Genomic DNA, 23,100 nt, shown 5'->3' with positions numbered 1-23,100 from the left:
AAACCCACCCCAAAAAAAAAATGGTGACTTACGATATTTTTCTTGACATTTTTTTAAACTACTTAATCTGTAATAAAAAAGACGTCTTTTTCAGATTTTCATTGTTTGATAAAAATACAAAGTTAAATTACATTTTTCTTGGAAAAAAGAAGTGGGTTTTTTTTCTGAAAAAGAAAATGCTTTTCTTGAAATTATGAACAAATAAATAGTACTATCTGCTTGAGAATGGAACTTTTTCTCTCACAATATGACCTTTCCCCCAAATCTCCAGACTTTTTCCCCTTGTGTCTTCCAGGAAGTGTGATAAACTATGATTGCGTCCGGTTAAACACTAGTTTTACAGCTTCCTTCAGAGCGGGACGACGCTGAGTCACGCCGGACGGCACGTGAGCGGGGACTCACCTTGTCGAGCGTCTTCTTGAGCTGGTAGTGGAACTTGTCCTTGACCTCGTCCAGCAGCCGCTTGCACTTGGCCTCCTCGGGCGAGCCCTGGTACTTCCTGGCCAGCTGCAGGTAGCAAGGCCACTTGGCTGAGTCGAAGCCCCAGTGGCACGTCCTCTTGTCAGGCGACTTGTGCGAGTGCATGACGAACTTCTGCGGCGAGAAGAGCAGGTGGCACTCCACACACTGGACGCAGGGCGCCTCGGGCTGCGTGTAGAACTGCGGCAGGAAAAGGCCCTGGCACTTGCCCAGGCACTGGTGCTCCACCTGGAAGCTGGCCTCGCTCTCCTTTTGCGGACCCTGGCCCGACAGCTCGACGCCCAGCTCGGCGGGCGGCGCGGCACCGGGGCGCAGCAGCGCGTTGCACAGCCGCTGCGCGTCCGTCAGCGTGATGAGGCCGCAGGACGGCGCATTGAAGGGCAGGATGCCCAGCACCTTGAGGATGTGCAGCTGCTCGGCATCGCAGCGCGAGCAGTACACGTATAGCTCGTCGCACACCGTGTTGATCTGCTGCAGCGAGAAGTCGCGCAGCACCGAGTTGAGCACCTGGGGCAGGCACAGCCGCTTCTCGCCACCTACCACGAAACAGGAGATGGACTCGCCCTCCAGGAGCGAGTGGGTGAGCTCGGTGGAGCTGTCGCAGGGGACCAGCAAGGGGCCGCCTCCCAAGATGGGAGGGGAGGGCAGCGGAGGCATGCCGGCGTGGGAACGCTCGTGGCCGGTGCGCGCAGAGAAGGCGGCGGGGCCCCCCAGAGAGCTCTGGCTGCTCAGCGTGAACTGGGCCAGCGTGTGTTTGAGCCCCGGGCTCAGGTCCAGCGCTTTAGCCGAGGCGGCCGCGTGGAGCTCGGCGTCCATGTCGCGGTGGTGAAGCTCCTCCGCGTGCTCCCGCTTCACCTTGGCCGCCTTGTGGAAGGACTCCAAGCCGCTGCGCTTCAGGTTGATCTCGGCCATCACTCGCTTCTTGATGGGCGCGTCCTCTAGACGCTCACGGTACAGACGCTTCATGCTGCCCTTGAAGGAGCTCAGGCCTTTGAAGGGGCTCTTCAAACTGGTCTGGGTGCCTGCCATGTCTGTGGGCTCTGTTATTGTTCTTGTCTCTTTGCGTCAGGCTTTTTGTAACAGCTCCTTTTTTTTTTTTTTTTATTCCCCCCCTTTTTTTTTTTTTTTTTAAACAACGTTGATCCTCCGGTAGATGGACACACACATGATGGAGAATTTTCGATGTTCCGAAATGCTTCCTGGTGATTTGAAAAAAGTAAATAAAAGAAAGTCAACAGAGGAACACCAAAAAATATTGCAAAAGTAAAACAAGAAAATTTACACGAGAAAAAAACTTTGGAGGACCATTTTGAGTAAAAAGTACAATTTATTACTCTAAAAAAAAACATGACTTGATTCCAAAGAAAGATGTTTTTCTCCAAAAAAATGACTCTTCTCTCAAACGTAACTTTTTCTAAAAAAAAATTTTTTTTTCTCAAAAAATACAAATGTATTCTTGTAAAATTATAACTTTTGTCTCACTTTTTTTTTTTTTAAATAGAACTTTATTTGAACAAAAATACAACTTTTTATTTTTAAATACAATTTTATTTATAAAAAAATATATGTTCTTATAAAATACAAAACTACAACTTTTTCTACATTTTCTCTTGAAAAAGAACTTTCTTCAAAAAAAAAAATACAACTTCATTTTTAAAAATAAATGTATTTACTACAAAAATACATTTTTCTCAAAAATTTATAATTCTATCCTCATGAAATAATGTATTAAAAAAATCTCAAAAATACAACTTTCTTAAAACAAAAAATTTTCTTAAAAATTACAACTTGATTTTTTTAAAAGTACAACTTTATTTTGAAAAAAAAAATTCTTGAAAGATACAAATGTATTCTCATAAAATTACAACTTTTGGTCAAAAATAAATTTATCGAAAAATAGAACGTTTTGTTAAAAACAAATACAACTTCATTTTTAAAACTACAACACTATAGTTTCCAAAAGTGTGAGTTTTTTGCTCTTAAAAAATACAACTTATTTCTAAATTAAAATACACCTTAAGAAAATACAACAAAAGTTCTAAAAAAAATAGAACTTTATTTATTTTATTTTATTTTTTAAAGTCTATAAATAAGATCTTTTTTCTTTCAAGAAAATGCAATTTATTTCTAAAAATAATAATCTACTTTTCTTTAAAAAAATTAAAATAAAGCATTCTGTTACATGGCATTACTTCAGAATCCGAATCATCTTTATTCGCCAAGTATGTCCAAAAAACACAAGGAATTTGTCTCCGGTAGTTGGAGCCGCTCTAGTACGACAACAGACAGTCAATTGACAGAGAACACTTTTGAGACATAAAGACATTGACAAAAACAGTCACTGAGCAATAAAGGGTTGCTAGTTATCTGGTAATGCCGGTGCAAATTATTTTTTTATTTTTTTGACAATTGTGCAAAAAGATGCAGAGTCCTCTAGCACTTCCTATTTATATGGCTATATTTAAGGGAATCAACAAAACCTTTAAATGCTTTATGGCTGCTGTTGCATTAGGAGACACTGACGAGGTCAATGGGTGCTTGCATGCACCACTGAGCCAAATGGCCATTAACATAGTTAACACAAACACAAGGAAGCCTATTGCAGCACTTGTAATTGAACCCGTGTGGATGTGTGTGCGCATGTGTGTGTGTGGGTGTGTCGGGGGGGGGGGGGGGGGGGTTTGAAATTTGCATTGGATATTTCACTTTTTTTCCAGCAAGCGTGTGAGCAAACAAGTGAGAATCCCGACAAGCTAAACCAGTGAATCAGACATGACCGCCGCCGCTCCCATTACGTTAATCTCGGCCCGCCATCCACAATGCACCCAAAACATTTGCACTTTGCAAGTGAAAGTGCTCCTGCCCCAAAAAAAATAAATAAATAAATAAATAAATAACGCACTAAGCCTTTTTACCCCACACTGGCTCCTTCAAGCGCATGAAAAACACCCATGAAAGCCTTAACAGAAAACCCCCCACCCACCTCAATTAAACCCCCCTCCTCTCACAGCTTGACATACAACAGTGTGGATGTGTTTTAAAGCAGGATTTAGCATGTGGAACAAGCTAAACACGACTTACATTAGTGCATCATATTAGCTCTCACTACACAATATAGTACTAATAGGAATTTCACGTAGCACAGTGGTTCTTAGACTTTTTAGTTACGTTAAATAACATTTTTACCTAAACAGATGTTTAAAAACAAACCGTCCTTAAAGATTCAGTCTAAATAAACTGACTACAAAGTTAAATACAAATGAACTAACTGTATTTCAGATGCTCCTTGTACTGTGTCTGGTGTTAAACACACTTGCAAACTTGTTGAAAGTCTTAGATTAATTTTTGTCACCCTTTGTTTATCGCCCTCGGTTGATATTTTCATTCATTCTAATATGTTTTAAATGTATTTTATTTTATATTTAACTCAGTGATTATTTACCATACCACTAGAAGGAGCCTTAGTCGGTGATTCTAAAACTTTGAAACATCGGGACTGTTTAAGTTTGGGCAACCAAAGCATAAAGTTGTATTTTTGAGAGAATAAAGTTGTGTTTCCTGAGAGAAAAAGATAACATTTTTCAAGAGTAAACAGCCATACATGTTCAAGAAAAAGTTATACTTTTGAGAGAATAAAGTTGTATTTTCATAGCGAAAGAAAATATTTTCCAACAATTACAAAATGTATTTTGGAAGTAAAAAGTAATACTTCTTTAAGAAAATAATTTTTTTTCTAAAGAATAAAGTTGAATACTTTTGACAAAAACGTTATGGGTTTTTTTCATAACATCATACTTTGTGAGTAAAAAGTCATACATTTTCAAGAAAAAGTTGTTGTTTTTAGAAAAACATTATTTTTGGAGAGTAAATGGTTGGATTTCGGAGTCAAAGGTGACACTTTTTAGAGATTAAAGTTGCACTTTTTCATGAAAATAAATTAGCATTCTTTGAAGAAAAAAAAAAGCATATTTTTTGAAGGATGAAAGCTGTATTTCGGGTGTAAAAACCCATAGTTGCCCCACCAAAAAAAGTTGTATTTCCCAAGAGAATAAAGTTGTATTCTTTGGAGAAAAATGTGTAAAAATGCTAATTGCGGTCACATCCGCTTGTTAAAATTTATTCTCCGGGCAAACCATTTGTTTCAGCGCAAAAAAAAACACAGGCGAAGAGGTTCGGGTGATGGGGAGCGAAAGAAACACCGGCCATAGCAGAATAGACAAGCATCCGCGTTCAGTACCAAGACAAGGAAGCCGGATGCTAAATGCATCAAAAGTCAAAGTTTGGGACTTCAATCGTATTTGTACTTACCTACAAAGTCACTTAATATAATAATCAATATGTAATAATAAATACAGTATTTCCTCAAATAGACAAGTAAACGCCTTCCTCAAATAGACATCTCCATTTATCCCATCAAAACATAGGTAGGAAATAATTATCTCCGCTCACTGTATCCTCCACACAGACTTTAAAAACTTAACTGATGTGCTCGGCCGAACTTGGGTGCTAACCAAAACAATAGCACCTACCGAGGGTTAATCCATTTCCAAACGTGGAGTCTTACACCAAATCATAAATGGGTTTCCTGGGCAATTCAACATTGCTCTTGCGTTATGTGGAGACAGTGTCTTAAATGACAATTAACGTTCCGGTAGACTCTGACGTGTCCGCGCCACGTTGTGTCTGACTATATTTATGTTCTAGAGAGCTACGCCTCTTACAGTATGTTTCCCACCAGTGTACTTTGTAACGTGGCATTTTTTTTAAACCACATTTACCATTCACATGGGTGCACACAACACTGTGGCATGAACACGTTTATATTCCAGCATCTTATTAGCGCTCTTTACCGATGGTTAGCATTCCAGTAGACGCTGACACCTGGTCACTCCACAATGTAGTGTGTGCCCATGTCATTTCGCTGCATTTCTCCAAGATAGTCCTTTTTTCTTCCCTTACATGATACAAATTGCAATACAATGCTCACATTTTAAAATATAAGCGCAATTGAATGCTGAAAATCGATAACATTGCTCATTTTTTGGTTCGTTGTTGATACATTTAGTATGAAATTGAAAGGGGGGGAAAGGCTTTTTCTTCCCTGTACTGGCAGTTGATTGGATATGTGCATGCCTTTGCACATTTTTCACGGCGCTTTTTCCTCGACTGGCGCAATGCTTCTGCGAAAGAAAAAAAAGCCCGACCTTGATTCCGCAGCCTGGTTGATGTTTGCGGCCGTAGAAATGTCATAAAGCACCGAGAACACATGTCAACATGAGCTTTGCACAGGCGGGGTAACGAGTTTTGGCTCTAAGGCGGTAGGTGGGGAAGGGGTTGAGTACCCCGTATACAGTAGCGTTTGTGGATCATCCACTAGCGACCAATCCAAATCCGAGGAACCGCTTCGCTGCTGCAAGGACGCCGCATAGAAAAACTCCAAACCCCCCCCCCCCCCCCCACCCCACCCACCCACACGACTGCGCTGGTATGCAGACAGCGCCAATAATGACATTCACTGTCTGCACTCCCCAGTCTCGATCGGGGGGAGACACCGCCACTACTACAACTACTACTCCGACCACTGCCGCCACCGCGGTCCGGTCCGGGCGTCGCTCCGAGCGGGGTGCCCCCACCCTGTCACCGCGGTCTCCTTCGCAAGAGCTGACAAATTTAACATTAAAAAATAAATAAATAAAAAATGATTCCCCTCATTGAATTTTATATTAGGATTACTGTAAACACGCGAGATACGACTGATAAAAGTTATTTTAAAAAAAATTAAAAAAATAAAAGGTTAATTTATGCGGTGAAAATGCTAGTTAGCTTGGTTAGCTCGCCCCCCCTCCCACCTCCCCCCTCCCCCTCTACGATACTCGCCTCAGCCTTTAAAAAAAAAAAAAGCAGCAAAAGTGGGTGATAACAAGCCAGCTACGCGGTCGTTATGACGGCGGAGAGGAGGCGGAAGGTGGGGGACGCAAGAAGCCGAGCGCTGTCTCGCCAGTCCGGCCGACTACGACAATAATCAGCGTAGTGTGCTAGCCGGAGGTCGAGCGGAGAGCGACGGACTCACCTTCCCCCAGACGGAGAGCAACACGGCGGGCTAAGCCGAGCTAGCTTCTGCCCCCTACCTATTCCACCGACCGTCAAACAAATCACTGCGACACTCGCTCATACAAACGACAGTCTTTCATTTGACACACACAAAGTATATATATATTAAAAAATATATATATATATATATGTATATATACATATATATATATATATAAATATATAGATAGATATAGACACACAAATACATAGAGGCAAAAATGGTTGTAGCACTTGCCTCCGTCCGCTTGCTCCTCACCCGCCGGGGGTCTTCTCAGTACTGGAAAAGTCTAGCGGCGGCGGCGGAGCGTCAACAAGACGAGGCTCCACCACCACTACAGCCCTGTGACGTCACGCCGCATCGAGGATTTAGAGGCGGAGACGTCATCGCGGCTACAGGAAGCGGTGCGGGGGTGTCTCTGTCTCGGTCTCGGTCTCGGGCTCGGGCTGTCTCGCTGCCATTTCCTCTTGACTGCATTAGGAGACACATTTGACAGCGGCGGGACTATTTAAAGGGGCCATGTTGCTACGCTTGCGAGTCGGACTCCTCGGTTTGCGACGGCCCGTCATTGCACTACTTGCTGTATTTCCTGCTTGGATAGTTTTAGTGTTTCATATATTTACTGTAATTATAACTTTACTATTTTAATGGTAGACTGGGTTACGTCGTCGTGTTTGGAACGGAACTCCGTCGTAAAACGAGGACATCATTTGCAGTTAGTTTTTAGTTATCGAGCTTGTTTGATAGCCAAGCATCAATTACGCTAGAAAAGAAATTTTAATAATTTGAGTTTAGTTAGTTCTAACTAGTTAGCAAGAAGCTAGTTATTTAATCAGTAGTTCGCCAGTAGTGACATATGGTATTTTTTTTGTTTTTTTAAATAAAGCTAATGAGTTAGTTCGCGGCAGCACGGTGAACGACTGGTTAGCACATCTGCCTCACAGTTCTGAGGACCGGGGTTCAACCCTGGGTAGTTAGTTAGTTAACATGAACTAAAAGAGTAAATGCATAGATTTGTTTGTTAGCTAGTTAGTCAGATAGGTTGTTGTTGGCCAAGCATGAATTATGCTAAAAGAGCGATTATGTTTTGCTTAGCTGGGTAGTTAGCTTACTAGTTATGTATTTTTTTTACTTAGTTTGCTGGTTAGTTAGCTAGTGACTAACAGAAAGCAGGAATTACACAAAAAATGGGCTTAATTTAAGTAGGTAGTCCTCTGGTAGTTAACTAGTTAGTAATTAGCTGAGCATGAATTTAGCTAAAAGAGGAAAATATGTTTTGATTTAGCTAGTTGTGTGAATTACGCTGCAAGATAAATTATGATTTGATTTGTTGTTTAGTCACTGATGGTGTCGTGGTACATTTGTCTGACTTCAATGCAGGCGGCGTGGGTTGAGTTCCCACTCAGTGATGTTGTGAATGTGAGAGTGAATGGTTGTCTGTCTCGATATGTGTGCTGTGATAGACTGACTACCAATCGAGGGTGTAATCCGCCTTTTGGCCAAAGTCAACTAGGATAGGCTGAACAGGATATAGAAAAAGGATGGATAGATGGATGTTTTTTTTGTAGCTAGTTTTGTTAGTTAGCTATTTAGCTCACTAGGTACGATGACGACACGAAAAAACTACATTACACAGACTCTTCGGTGAGCAGTTAGCATTTTGGTTTAAAGCTGTCATTTTGGTTACAATTTGCAATCGGTAGCAGCTCTTGGAATATTTAGAAAATTCTGCCCCTGAAGCCTGTTTCACCAGGCAACATGGAATCTGGTCAGCATGTATATCACGAAAAAGTCTCAAGTACCAGTGCTTGAAAATGCACAGGAAGTCTGCCATTTTTGGTTTGAATCAGCCATTTTAGGGTAATTTTGGTGCAACTTTGTTTGGTAGGAGACGTACCAGAGTGGAAGTCAGGTTCACTGAGCAACATACCAATGCAAGCACTCACTGCCACTCGTCAGGGCTGCTCAGTATACAGTATGGCTCTTCAAAAAGGGAATTAGTATTACCTTATAGTACTTGTTTTTTTGTGTATAGCTCTCGTTCATTGTAAGCTAGCGAGGGAAAGCTATGCTCCGTGTGAACAGTCATTTTATGTGCATCGAGTACACTGTGACTGATGCAACACATGGAGAGTGAGCCCTCTCAAACAACACGGGGCTGTTTTGCAGCAGCTGCTGTGATGTGACAGCAAGGTCAGCAGTTGTATTATGACAGCAGATGTGAGTACCCGCCCCCGACAACAACAAGGGGTTTGAGTGTGGGGGGGGGGGGGGCATCAATTATGCTGTAATAACACAGCTACAAGTGCTGCAGGGGGACTCCATTCATCTGGTACGTGCGCTAATGTGACGGTTCATTAGAAAACAAAATGAGTGAAGGATGATCCAGGACACCGCCGCTCTGTCTCAACTGTTATTGGACCCGGGGCGCTAAGTGAACCCACGGGAGGTGGACATAACGGCGGCGTCTTTATATGTCGGAATCAATGCGGCATATTGAAATGTGTCAGGGCCCATTCGGGGCGTGTACGTGTAGTTCGCAGTAATGATGCTTGACGTCAATACACACGAGGGGTCACTCATCACGGAAGGCCCGAGAGTGGTACCAGTGATGGCTAAGAAGTTTGATGAGAACCATACAAGAGGTTATGGAACCAATGCTCAATACAATGCAATTAATTAAATTTACTAAGTAGATGCCAAGACAAATAGCATTTATCGTAAAGGCAAATGACTAGAATGGAAACAATAACAGTTCCGACATAATGGACCAAGGAATGAATTTTGTGAAAATGTATTCTCCTGAAGTCAGTTTCACTAAGCAACACGCAATTTTGTAAACATGTCTATCCTGCGTACACTCACAAAAAAGTCCAAACAACCCATCCCTAAACACATACGGCATGTCTGCCATTTTGGTTTGAAGTGGCCATTTTAGGGTCAATTAGTGAAAATTTCTGCTTGGAATCGCTAGCATTCCCAGAATGTTTTAAAATTTCAGCCACTGAAGCCAGTTTCACAAAACGAGATTAATAGCAAGGTCTATCATGAGTAGAACCACAAAAAAAAAGTCTCAAGAAGCGATGCCTGAAAAGTCACTGGAAGTCTGCGACTTTGGTTTGAAGTGGCCATTTTAGGGTCAATTGGTGAATAATTACTTTTGGGAGCATCCGCGGAATGTTAAGAAAATTCAACCCGCAAACTCAGTTTTACTTAGCAATATATTATTTGCTAGCCGCGGCAATCATGAGTAGACCACAGAAAAAGTCTCAAGATGTAATGCTCAAAAGACATTGGAAGTCTACCAGTTCAGGGACATTTCGATGAAAACTTACATTTGGGAGGATCTCGCAGAATCTTTCAAAAATCCAGCCCCTGAAGTCAGTTTCTATTCAACATGAGATTTAATACAAATATCCAGCATTGAGTATTACTGCAAAAAAGTCACAAGATCCCATTGCCCAAAAGACACAGGAAGACTGCCATTTTGGTTTCTGGCAGGGTAGTTTTGTTTAAAATTCACATTTAGCATCATGCCCTGGAATATTGACACTGGAGCCAGTGTCACTTACAACATAAAATTTAGTGTCTTATCACACGCACAACGCACAAAAGTCTAAGAACACATGCCCCAAAAGACACATAGTTTGATTAGTACCAAATTAGAACTACGTATTCTAGACAGATGGACGACACTAAATGGTGAGGCATTTTGAGTTTGTCATTTCGTGTGGGCTCAGTGTGGTGGTGAAGTTTGATGACTTGCCATAAAACACTAAACTCTCATAAGTCAGCTCCACAAGATCACAGTCAGCTCCTGCCAAGTAAAACACCAACTGTAGTCTGCATGTGTGCGTTTTATAAAAGGGACGGCGTTGAGCACCAGTCTTCCGCTGCTTAATTAGTCCCTTTGGGGTTGGGTTGAAGGGATAAAACATCCAACAAGATAAAAGTAATTAAAAGAGGATGTGTTTTTATCGGTCATTAATGAAGCAAGGTGAATGTATCAGCCGTGTGTCTTCCGAGGGGTGCCGTCCAGTCACATGACCTAGGAGGGTGGGATGCATCTCATGGAGGGGAGGGCACGGGAACAATGTCAAAGAAACCATTATGGGGATGAGCAATTATGCAAAGACATATGTACTGGATGTAGTCATTCACCCCCCGCCCCCAACAACAAATGTGATTCACCTGAGACCGTGTGTGAAAATAACCCCCCCCCCCCACCATTGCTCCGACTTATTGATGCACACAAATCAATCGGCTTCATTATTTGCGGCACATCATCATTTCAATGACCCTTATGGTTCCTGCGGGGCGTTAGGTCAGCGAAAGAAAGGGTTGCGGAGCGGGGTGGTGCTCTGGTGTCAATGACCCTCGAGGGAGGTCAAGGGGGAGCTTTAGAAGGGGGGGGGGGGGCTACAGACGTGATGAGTGAAGGGAAGAAAAACTCATGCTCAACAATTTTCAAGTCCCCTTAATTTGCTTTGAATGCAAGGCTACCACAACTAACTGGAACACATTTTCTCTGAGAGGAGACAAAGGGGTGAAAAAACGGGAGCGCTGGAGCAAAGTGGGGACTGTGGAGTATACCACTACACTCGTAAGCTAATGTTAGCAGTTGATCACAAGTACCACCACTTTTCCACTGAAGTGTACCAACTCCATTTGGGGTCGTCAGTTCCGCGGGAAACCACATTTTATTCAAGAGGAGACTGAGGGCGACGAGAACGGTCTTTTTGCGGCTGTGCATCGGTTTCCTTATATGAACTTTTCAACATGACGCTCTGGGCAAAGCGGAGTTTGTGGAATATACCATTGCACTAAAAGGGTTGACTAATGTTAGCATGTGAGCACAAGCTGCTTTTCCACTGCAAGGCACCAATTTGGTTTGGGGCAGTCAGTTCCCGCGGAAAACTTAATTTGAAAGGAGACTAAGGGCAGCAAGAAAACCGTAGTGCTGCATTAAAGCGGAAACTGTGGAGTTTGCGATTGCACTAAGAGGGTCAGCAAATGTTGGTGCCTGCATCGGTTATAACCAAACGACCAAAGTCTCCTGTTTATTTCTCAACGGGGGGTTAGGATGGCTATTCCGAACCCAGAAAATGTTTGCCCCTGAAACCAATTTCCCAACATAAGATTCGGTCGAAATGTCTATCATGACTAGAATAACAAAATGTACTCCAATGTTTCTTTGAGTACAATCAGACATGTTTATACAATTAATAATGGAAACATATATATATATATATTTTTTTTACCACAAGGAGAAAAAATGTTTTATTTGACTTTTTTTTTTTTTTTTTGCCCTTTTGCACGCTAATAATAAAATGTCAGCAGAGTCCTTTGGGTGGCTTCCAAAACATACCCAGTAACATTTCGTACTTGATCTGGTGATTACAAATAAAAAGTAATAACATGAATAAAATAAAGTAACAGACAATGTTTATCGGATGTTGGCGCTCCGTTGCTTAGTGTTTTAAGTTAGTGGAATCATTCAGAAAAATAATCTACAGATATATATTTTTTTTTTTAAGGAAAATATAACAGTTCTAAAGAAACAATCAAATGTACTTCAACCTGTTGATTTTTACATGGAATGGAGAAATAAGAGTACATAAAAGGCATAAACGGAGCAAACATGACAGGATACTTGCGCATTTCCACAAAAAGTGGCCTTACTCGACAGCCGATGATTGAGGCATCCATTAAGTACAAATTACATCAAGTCAAAGTGTAATTAAAAAGTAAAACCGAAGAGAATCCAGTTAACCGGGACAACAAACATTGATGCACACAAATTCATTCGCTTCCCCCCAGATCATCCTTAATACCGCAGAGGAAGCTAGTTTAAAACGTGCAGTAAGATTCTACACGACTCCTCGGTATGCGATGCTGCGTCCAGCAACAGAGTTCGCAAACCCGCCCAGCTGTTAACGCTTTAATATCTTTGAACAGAGATCAATACACTTATTACTCATTTGTCTTCCGGATCGGAAGAGTAAGGCCACTAGTTGAGGAAATACGCTTATTTCTAGATAGATGCGTACCAGCAACGTTTTTTTTTGGGGTCCTGCGTGAATGTTTAAGTCAGGCTAACACACGCTATGTTTGTTCACAGTATTTTAGCTGACTCAACTCCAGTTCTTATTCTCAGGCCACAAACGGACAACACACATAACAGCTGTAGTTAAATAAAAATATATAGTTTCATATTTAGTGTTTGGAGAAAGAGGAGGTGTGATTCCAATGACTGCGCTAAAAAAGAGGGCTAACATTGATCAACAGCAGTTTCGTATATACAAATAAAATGAGTCTGTGTACAGTAAATAACCTTGGAAGAACTTGGTAGAGGCCCCCGATGACAATATCAGTGCAGGTAATATTTATACATTTGTATATTTGTATAGAGAGGATATAAAAATAATTCATAGAGAGAAGACTTAAGGACGAGTGGTTATAACTGGCAGAGTGTGAAACTGCTTTTGGCAACAACGAAAACTATGACTGATGATGTCGCCGGGTTGCCTCGTAACCACACAGCGTGAAGACACTGAGATGGCACGTGTGTATGCAAGTGCGTGTTTGTGCGTATCTCCCTTCACACACACTCCTCGGCCGACATCAGCAGCGGGTTGATGTACTCGAAGCCCTCGAACTCAGACTGGTCGATCTTTTTCACCACGTCACTGCACACAACAAAAACAAAGAGGGCAACCCATGGATGAATTGAGAGTAGGGCTGCACGATTATGGCCAAAATAATCATTACGATTATTTTGATTAATACTGTAATTACTCATTATGTTAGGGTAAAACCTCTTTTTGCAGTACTTTTTCACAAACAATATGGAACAGTTTTTTTTAGTTCAAAATGAATTTTAAATAGGAATAAATGATAGCTAATAAAAAAATAAATGTACCCAAAAAAATTCTACTTTAGCAAGGGCTAACTAAGTAAATGTGCTATTACAAAGTGCAATCACGAATTGCAACTAAAGTCAAGGCAGCCGCTACAACGATTTTAATAGTGTCTTACCGTGACATGCTACGTGCTGCGAGGTCCAACTTCAAAATAAAAGCTTACTACATTTTAGGCAATCATTTTGAAGTTGGCACCAGAGAGCAGTGCTGGAGCTTAATGAAGCCTTAACCATAAGTTCGCCCCCTGGTGGCTGACTGACTAAGTTGCAGGCACTGCTGCAAATGAAGCACTTTTCATACGCAACAGTGCCCGCATTTTAAATGCAGGGTGGGAATCGCTGACGGTGAAGCTCATTTAATCGTGGCAGCTAAAACCTCGATCGCGACTAAAATTCGATTAATTGTGCAGCGCGAATTGAGAGTGGCGTTTAATTCTACTGATCAACAAATCGTACTCGTCGTCGGGCGTCAGCTGGATGGGCTCGTTGGTGAACTGGGCGTCGAAGTTGTCCAGGCCGAATTCGCCCGAGATGTTGGGCTTGAAGGGGGGAACCACCTGCTTTTGCTCCAGCTGTAATCACAATCACATATACACGCTTATCAACAAAATGATGTTTTTTTTTTTTTAATAAAAAAAAAATACCTGCGATCTTTGCTTATGTGACCATTATTTGTCATTTAAAATATTTTAAACATTCCTAACATAATTCATATCACACAAACACACACACACCACTTTAAGGACCATAAATACTAAGGATGGACATTTTGTGGACTATACAACTACTACAGCTACTACCACGCAACTACTGTTATTTTTATGTTTGATTTAGATGCCACAAAATCTCTGTTATCTGGTTGACATCCAAGTTGTTGTAGTTTCCAAACAGTTTTTCCCATAGGAAACAATGTAAATGTATTTATCAACGGAAGACCCAAAAGTGGTCCCCCCTACAGGCCATGCATTCAAATTAGTTTGTCTTGAAGAGGTGAAGCGTTTCTTTGGGGGGTTGGGCGCAGTAAACTGATCCCTGCAGACACACCGTTCGACCAGCTGGTTAGCCCTATGTATCTCAGACCAAACAGGGCTGGTTGATGGAGAGGTCATATGATTGGTCGCCAGCTCGCGCGTCACGTCCGTCTGCAAGCTGACGTCAAACGCACCCCCAATTCCTCACGAGGGTTGTTACACTTAGTTCATAAACAAAAACACTGCTTTGTTTGTTGATAGGGTTACTATGTGATACAATATGCTATAATTAAGTATTTATGAAGCTGTTCAAGCTCTACTTAATGTTATCGTTCTTACCTAAATTTTAATGTGGAAAAAGTAACTATTCTAAATCAAATTAGGAATAAATTTAAAAAAATGATTGTGTTGGCAAAAACATGACTTGTCCGTGCAGATGTCAGATAGTTCCTCCCAAATATATTTTGTTTGTTGTAGTAACAATATTATGCTAATTTAACTTTCTTTGATGTTATTTTTAAATGACTATAATAATTTTAATAAAAATAAAAATTTGAAAGAGAACATTGACAAAATAAAATAGTCACTGCTTTTGTCAGATGGTTCCTCAAAATTCTAATTAAAAATTATGACTAAGATATCGGTCTTTACAAATTAAAAAAAGTTGTAATTATTACACATTACACATAATTATCGATACACTTTAATAAAAATATGAATGTTGACAAAATGTTAATATTTTGTCAAAATAAAAAATGTGAAGGTGGTGCATCATTGCATTTATTTTATTTTTACAATTTTTTATACATTAAATTATGAATAAATTGTAATAAACTGAATGTTGACAAAATATAAAAATGTAATTTATTAAAATGAGTTAAAATTGATGTTAATGTTCTTAAAATAAAAATGCGGGAAAAATTACTTTTTCTAATGTGAAATTTTTTTGTTAGCATTTTTAAAACATGAATTTTTTCAATGAAAAATAAATTAAAATAAATAAAATGTAAAAGAAATTACAAAATTATATAGAATAGATCCAAATCCATAATTCTTTGTCATTGGGAATGTAGCCTTCCTTGTTTGCTGTGGAATTATTTTCTGCTCACACATGTTATGAATGACTTGAAAGAACACGGGGCCATAGTTTCATTTCACCGCTGTGCTGTCACAACACACGTCAGTCCGTAAGAAATATGAAACTTTTAGTCATCATTATGACTTGGGAACAGGAAGCTTGGTAAAACAACACTCAGGACTATTTTTAGTCTGCATTGGAGTCTCACTGAGAATCCTATCAGTCTTTTCGGAGAACCGAAAAAGGTCCATTTGACTTTTAAAAACACAAACAACAAAGAGGGGTTGGCGCTGATTAGCGCAGCAAGTGCCGTAAAAGCACGAGTTAGGTGTGCACTCCAGACTTTGTGGCCTAGACAGTCTCCCCTCACTTTCTTTCCGTCTCTGCTTTCCCAACTTGTGACAGCCGCTCTTCTCTTGTCACACTGCTGCTGACTCCTTGTCTTAATTAAAAAAAAAAAAACACATTTTGCTTCTACCCTGTTTGGTCCAAGTCTCCACTTTTTTCTATCCTCACCACGAGCAATACATGGATTGCTTAGGAACCATTTGCAAGCTTTGCTTTCTTTTGATGATCGTCAAGGTGATGAATGGCATCATTGTCAGTGATACATGAAGATGATGTATTTTTTTAATGGTGGACTCAGCGTATGTTGCCGTTCTGGGAGTGACTCATTTTAAGTGGTAACAGTAAAATGCACACTTCTACAGAACAGAGCATTAGCAAGCTCATTATCCTGACACCAAGTCGTTCCGATGTTGATATTATAAATGCGACAGCCTCCATTTTCTAAAAATTTGCATTTGAAAAAGTGTTTACTTGGAAAAGAAACCTCCATTTTGACATCCATTTTTAAAAGTGTGTTTTTATTCTCCGAAAGGGCTATTGTAGTAGAAAGGAGCAGTCAAAATGAGTTTTTCTACATTTCTAGGTGATGCTCACACAATAATGGCCTCATATCAATGGTCAAATGCAAAACTGGATGTGAAAATGAGGTAATATTCCAGGAGTGGGCAACAGCATGTGGAACTACTGCTTGTTATTTTAATCACATGGGGGAAAATCCCATGTTGTGACTCGTTATTTAAAAGTTTGCATTCCCTGTCTTCAAAATGTCGTCACTTTAAAAATATCTGGGCAAAGATATTTTTTTGCACTTTTTAGTAAAACAAACAAACAAACATGTAATACACATGCCAGGCCAGTCGTTGGCGATGAAATTGGAAACAACTGCTTGTTCTACTGATAAAATGGGAAAAGCCTCCATTCCGAGACCCCTTCTCAGACGTTGTGCCAACAAGTGGCCAAAATGAGGTTTTCGATCCATTTTGGTTCCTTGTTCTGTTTTGAAAAAATTCCACATCGAGACCAGTTCTCAACTTGGTGTTTTTTGTCTCTAATACACTACTTGTATTAAGTAAAATGTCAGTTATTACCACTTTTCAGTATCCTCAATCAATCAAGGAAATGTAGTCAAATGGCCATCCCGCAATGTGACAACTTTGGCCCTGTTGTCTGACATTACTGTTTCGACAAGCACTGACTTAACGCACTTTCACTACCATTCAAGTGTTTGGACGGTAAACGGTAACGCTATCACTTTGGAAAAATGTCCACTTTCAGGTTTAACAAAATGCTGAGGCCATGTGAACGTAACATAACGTGTACAATATTCTTGTTCAAAAGGCCCCTAACTAAAGTGAAAAAGACTCACAAGGTCCCAGTCGACGTTTCTGAAGAAGGGATGGCCCATGATGTCGGCGAAGCCCGTCTGAGGGTGACACCCCAGACGCTCCTTGGAATCCTGCGATAGACGTGAGTGGGAAGGTGGGAGATGGTAAGAGTGTGAGTCAGAGCGATAACAAAATGGCGACAAGGCAAAGGTGCGAAGCTGCAATGTATGCGTCAAAGAGAAAACATATATTTATAACTGGGTGAGAGACGACAAAGGAAGTGAGGGGTGACGAAAGCAGTGTAATGTGAAACAAAGGTCATAAGATCCTTCAGTGTTCATCCAAGCGAGCTCTGCCTACCTTGTTGAGGAATCCCTTGAGGACGCTGGCGGCTTTGACAGACAACGAGCGGGGAATTCGGATCTGTTTTTCCAATATGACTGCCACAGACAAAGACAGGAATGAGGTAAGCCGGACGCCAAGGGAGCATGTCCACAACAGATGCCCCCCCCCACATACCTTCATCAAAATACAAAATAAGGATCAAGAATTACAGTACACTTTTCAGCCTCTTATCTGACCCTCAATGAAATTAACTTGTTTTGAATGGGCAGTCTTGCCTCACCCGAATGAGCCACTCCTCACTCCGCCCGCTTCCACTGTGCAGCCAATGCTAATGTTGTTGTTACCATGACGACTACAGCTTTTGTTGCCATAGCAACTAGGGGCCGAGCAACCTTCTCCTCTCGCTTGAAAGTGGCTCTGTATCTTTACTCAGCCTAGCTTCCAAGTCATGGGCAGAGAAATTTGGTATGGGGCGCTATTATGTAAATTACAGAAGTGTGACATCCCACAGGAGTGGACTGATATTTCTCCACCCAGCCATCCATTTTCTATAGCACTTATCACAGGGAGATGGCGCCTATTCCAGCTGACTTCAGGCAAGAGGCAAACTACACCCTGGATTGGGCGTCGGTCAATCGCAGAGACAGAGAAGCATTCACACTCATATTCATACTGTCGCTGAGCGGGAACCGAACCCACGTTGCCTGCACTAAGTAAGACGAATGCACTTCATCGGCGATGAAGCAATTTACCTTCTGAAATGAAATAAAGGACGAAAGCGTGCATACATTCCCAGGTTTCCTGATAGCAGATGGCGGACACGAAGGTGTCAACGCGCTTTTCCGTTACCTTGGAAGAGGTAGTCTTCTGTGTTCTGGTCGGGATTGTCAGAGCTTCCCACGATGTCGAAGGGTGACCGGCCCGCCATCATCTCGAACATTAGCACGCCCAGCGCCCACCAGTCCACACTGAAGGCTACACACACACACACACACACACACACACATATGCACAAATTAGAAGAACTGCTTTAGATCAGACTTCCGACACTCCAGTTTACTTGTAATCCTTCCAATACTTGATCTCACTGTTACTATGGCAACCCATCCTGCGAAGAAAAGATCATGCTGTAAATGTGTGCTCACTGACTAAACCTACAAGTATTCATGCATTAAAATGTCTTACTTAAATTTTGTGGAAAGCTTGGATTAGAGTAGGGATTCCCAAACTGTGATGCGCACACCCCGGGGAGAACGTGAGTGCCCATCAAGGCTACAATTTTTATTTTTATTTTTATTTTTTTAACTCCAATTGATCACGTTTTGCATGAGACAGAAACGCGCACACCTACACACGAACACAAACCTGAACAAACGCACACAAACACACGAATGGACGCGGACACACCGGAGACACAGACCCCCACCACACGTGCAACACACACAAACACATGAATGTACACACACACACAGGCTGAAATGCATGGACAGACTCACTCACACACACGGAAACCCAGACACACAGTCAAACAAGGGCATGAAGTTACACACACACCAGTATAGACATGGACACACAGACACATACACAAACAGACACACGCACGGGACACTCGAACACACACGGCAGAAAGAGACAGGCACACGGACACACACATGGAAACACCGACACACACTCAAACACACACAAGACACAAACATGGGGACAAACGTATTTGGTGTGCAAATTTGTTTCTTGCTAAATCATGGGTGGGGGGATCAAACTAGTTATTTTCTGCATTAAAATTGATTGGCCCAATGGGAATATCGGCAAAATGATGCAGGAACTACAGATACTATACTGACGGTCACGCTTGACTTCCCCACCTCTACACTGTGTTTTTGACCTGGAGTGACGCAACAAACAGAAAAGTGTATGCGTGTTAGGGCGGAATCAAATTACTCGTTCCAATTGTAAAAGAATCACCTTAATATTTGTACATTTAAAAAAAAAAGATACAAAAAATGCCCATTAATAGATGCCTCCGACCAGCTGCAGTTGATTAATTAAACCCCCGACATTCATTTGTAGAAATATGGTATTCAAAACATGTGCGCACCACGAAGTTTTGCGCGGCGGACTACACTTGAATGCATGCTTAGCTTTACGTACTGAATTTTGAAAAGTGACTTTTAAAAGTCCCTCAAAGCAAATTATCTAACAGGAATGACATTTTTTTAAATCAGCACAAAAACGTTTGTAGACCAAATGAAGGCACTCATGCAACATCTTGTTGCTATGATACCAATCTATTTGTACTGTAGTCACAAGGTAGTGATGCAGAAACTGATATTTTTACTGTCTTCAATTTACTTTGAAAATGTTTTCATTGGAATATTGTGACGATTCCTCATTCCTGCCCACAGCACAATCAGATGACTTGTTGTTGTTGGTTTGTTTGTTTTTAAACAAGGTTTTCTACTTTGACAAGAGACTGTCAAAGCATAGGGCAAAAAAATAAAGCGGGAAACTGAAAGTTTGTTTGTGGCAATATGTTGTTCTCACCGTAATCTTCTCCTCTGAGTATTTCGGGAGCAATGTAGTTGGGGGTGCCGCAGAAAGTGCTCGTCGTATCACCGGGTCTCAAGCCCTCCTGAAGAAAAAGAAAAAAACAAATACAGTATGACAACAGCTCACTCTGCTTTTGAACGCTAACATGTACACGCACACATACTAACAAACACACACTTCGGACATGCTAATGCAGACGCACTTGCGCTCATACCTTGCACATGCCATAGTCTGTGAGTTTGATGTGTCCCTCAGAGTCAAGCAGCACATTGTCCAACTTGAGATCTCTGTAGATGATGCCGCGCTCGTGGAGGTAGTTTAGCGCCAGACTGATCTCTGCGGAATAGAACCTGAGGGGAAAAAAACATTCAACTGTTAAAACCCACAAAATGGAGGAAGGACACCAAACGTCATCGAGCGAGCCTACCTGGCGTGCTCTTCCGGAAGCTTCCGTTGTCTCTGCATGTGGAACATGAGGTCGCCGCCGTTCACATATTCAATAACAAAGAAGAGTCTGGGGAGGGAATATTCACAGATGTTCATTCTTTTGTTCAATGAGAACATATCAAACCCATCTCCAAATATGACATTAATACTATGCCCCCAAGTGGTGTAAGTGGTGACCAAAAAATAAATAAATATTAATCCATCCATTTTCCTCATTTGGGTCACATGGGATCTGGAGCCAATCCAACATGACTCTGGGGTAGGGTACTTTATTAAGTTATTGAATTAAAGTAGTAGTAAAATGAGTAGCATCAATGAAAATGGTTGGTCTTTTGTCTTTTAGGAATGATGGCTAGTCCAATCCAAACAAGAACATTCCTTGTTGTCACCTTTACAAAGTGCCTCATACCTGCTTTCTGTCTGGAAGCAGGAGTGCAGGCCCACCAGGAAGGGATGATTGGACGCTTGCTCAAAAACATGTTTTTCTGTCTGGACCCAGTCGATGTCCTGGAAGATTAAGTGGTGGGGGTGGGGACAGATGCACCAACATGTCAATGAGAGGTCATTGTGACATTGTGTTGAAGTGCCGAAGAGCTGAATAGGCAGCACGCTCCATCGACTCGCGTGGGCGACAGCGGGTGGAAAGGGCTGAGCCAGGAGATACCATCATACGTCTGGACACACTACTGACGTGTCCCGGTGACAATCGAACACACGGCCATCGACCGGCCGCCATGTGTCAATTTGTCAATTGCGCTAAGTGCGTTGAATCGAGGCAAACTACTCAACTCTCGTACATTGTACGCCGGCGATCGATTCCCGAAGACACCGTGGTTAATCTACATCTTCTCGGCGGCACTGATGAGGTCAATGCGCTTGACGAGATAGCAGAGATGGATGTTCACGCACACCCGTCTGTTGTGCTATAAATAACAACGCCCACTGGTTGTGGTAATTGTATTCATTACACAAACACACCAAGAAGAATACTGCACTGTTGACTTGGCTTCAGATCTAATTAGATGAAGGCTTTGTCTTAGTACCTCACTGCACACACACACACACACACACACACACTGAACAAGGCTGGATTTACACTAAAGCGCCATGTGTCCAATTCCCATTTAATGCCAATATCTGATTTATTTTCTGCCATGTACATTTCAACTGACACATATCCAACATGACTGTTTACACTGAGGGCACACATGAAACAACCCGTATGGGCACATGCTCAAATGGCATATACAGTAATTACCTCCACAGGCTTCAACACCGGGCAGCGACAACATGGAATTAAATCATATAATGAATAAACATGACAAATATTAAACATTACATAGTGTTTAGTTGGCCTGCGCTGACTACCCCCCATTGATTTAAATGAGGGAAAAAAAAACATCTTGACTGGCCGCCGATGGCAGATATTTAGCTTATTTAATGACGGACACGCCTCTAATGTAGCATATTTAGCCCATGTTTAATACTCTACGCTTATGCTGTATCATCTTTATTGTCATGAACATGCATGCAGACGAACATTTGTTCTCTGCATTTTACCCATCACAGTGAACACACACACTTGTTAGTGGAGCACACTGGAGGAGGGGCCAGCTTAGGGGGCCGGGAGCAGTTTGGGGTATCTGTGTCTTGCTTTCCTTTCAGGATAAGGATTGCCCACACCTGAGATTTCCTCTGCATTTTAGGGCCATTCCCAGTAGCCATTTTTACTTTCCTTTCCGGAACAAAAAACAAAGCAACAACAATGGCAACCGTACTGCAAAATCGATCAAGGCGGCGGCGGCGTAGGCGGAATATGGAACCAAGAAAAAAGATGAGTGCGTCATCACAGCATGTGACTAAAACAGACCAATCACGAGAGATGATCTCTGCGGCCAATTTGCGCCATGTGCGCGTCAAGTGCCGCATTGGGGCCGCGCGGCCCTACGCGTCGGTCACGTGATGCAACGCGAGCGCAGGAGTATAAAGAGGCCTTTAAACTTTACTCTGGTCGCAGTTTCCCCTCACACTAAAGTAGTGTTCGGCCTCTGAAGTCAGCAAATTCATAGGCCGACTTCAACTCCCCATTCTTTTTTCAATACCACAGCGAGCCAGGAAAAAGCAGTGAAAAAGACGGCTCAGACGGCCAGCGTGAAAGGAACTTCAAAATGCAGTCTGCGGCTCACCTCGTCGTCGTTGACCAACTCCTTCTTGACCACCTTCATGGCGTAGATGCGCTCTGTCTTCTTCAGCTGCACAAGCAGCACTTTGGCGTAGCTGCCGCGGCCGATCACCCGCAGCAGGTCGAAGTCGGCCAGGCCGAGGCTGGAGGGCGACTTCCCCGTGTCTCGGCTGTTCCGCGCCTGATCGGGAGGGAGAGGCGCCGAGGTACTTAATCAAAGTGACAACTTGACCTTACGACATTGATGTATATTGAACTTTCCCAAAGACATTTCAACTAAGGACGTGAAGTGGACTTACCATTCACGACTACAGCCACAAAGAAACAAACAGTCAAACCGTCTTAAGATCATTGTGGTCTAGAG

At 42.0% G+C, this 23,100-nt stretch overlaps 1 protein-coding gene across 4 annotated transcripts in view; it reads right to left on the bottom strand.

Annotated features, from left to right (window-relative positions):
* skila (SKI-like proto-oncogene a) overlaps nt 1-23,100 on the bottom strand; it is a 79,853-nt gene that overhangs the window by 34,763 nt on the left and 21,990 nt on the right. For 2 of the 4 annotated variants that reach the window (XR_009791888.1, XR_009791889.1), the window contains 11 exons: nt 22,741-22,917; nt 20,964-21,061; nt 20,535-20,621; nt 20,322-20,457; nt 20,102-20,189; nt 18,410-18,535; nt 17,576-17,655; nt 17,257-17,346; nt 13,950-14,065; nt 6,805-13,260; nt 1,552-1,675 (listed from right to left, as the gene is read on the bottom strand). Coding sequence is in view for 2 of the 4 variants with exons in the window: in XM_061798422.1 (XP_061654406.1) it covers nt 403-1,509 (1,107 nt within the window). In the remaining 2 variants the exon portion in view is untranslated. Of the gene's footprint in view, nt 1-402; nt 1,676-6,804; nt 13,261-13,949; nt 14,066-17,256; nt 17,347-17,575; nt 17,656-18,409; nt 18,536-20,101; nt 20,190-20,321; nt 20,458-20,534; nt 20,622-20,963; nt 21,062-22,740; nt 22,918-23,100 lie in introns of those variants that run through there. The other 2 variants (XM_061798422.1, XM_061798421.1) reach the window with 2 other exon arrangements.

Source organism: Phyllopteryx taeniolatus, chromosome 14 (genome assembly GCF_024500385.1).
Source record: "Phyllopteryx taeniolatus isolate TA_2022b chromosome 14, UOR_Ptae_1.2, whole genome shotgun sequence".
Lineage (NCBI taxonomy): Eukaryota > Metazoa > Chordata > Actinopteri > Syngnathiformes > Syngnathidae > Phyllopteryx > Phyllopteryx taeniolatus.
The sequence above is the reverse complement of the archived record's forward strand: the minus strand, read 5'-3'. Positions and strand labels throughout refer to the sequence as shown.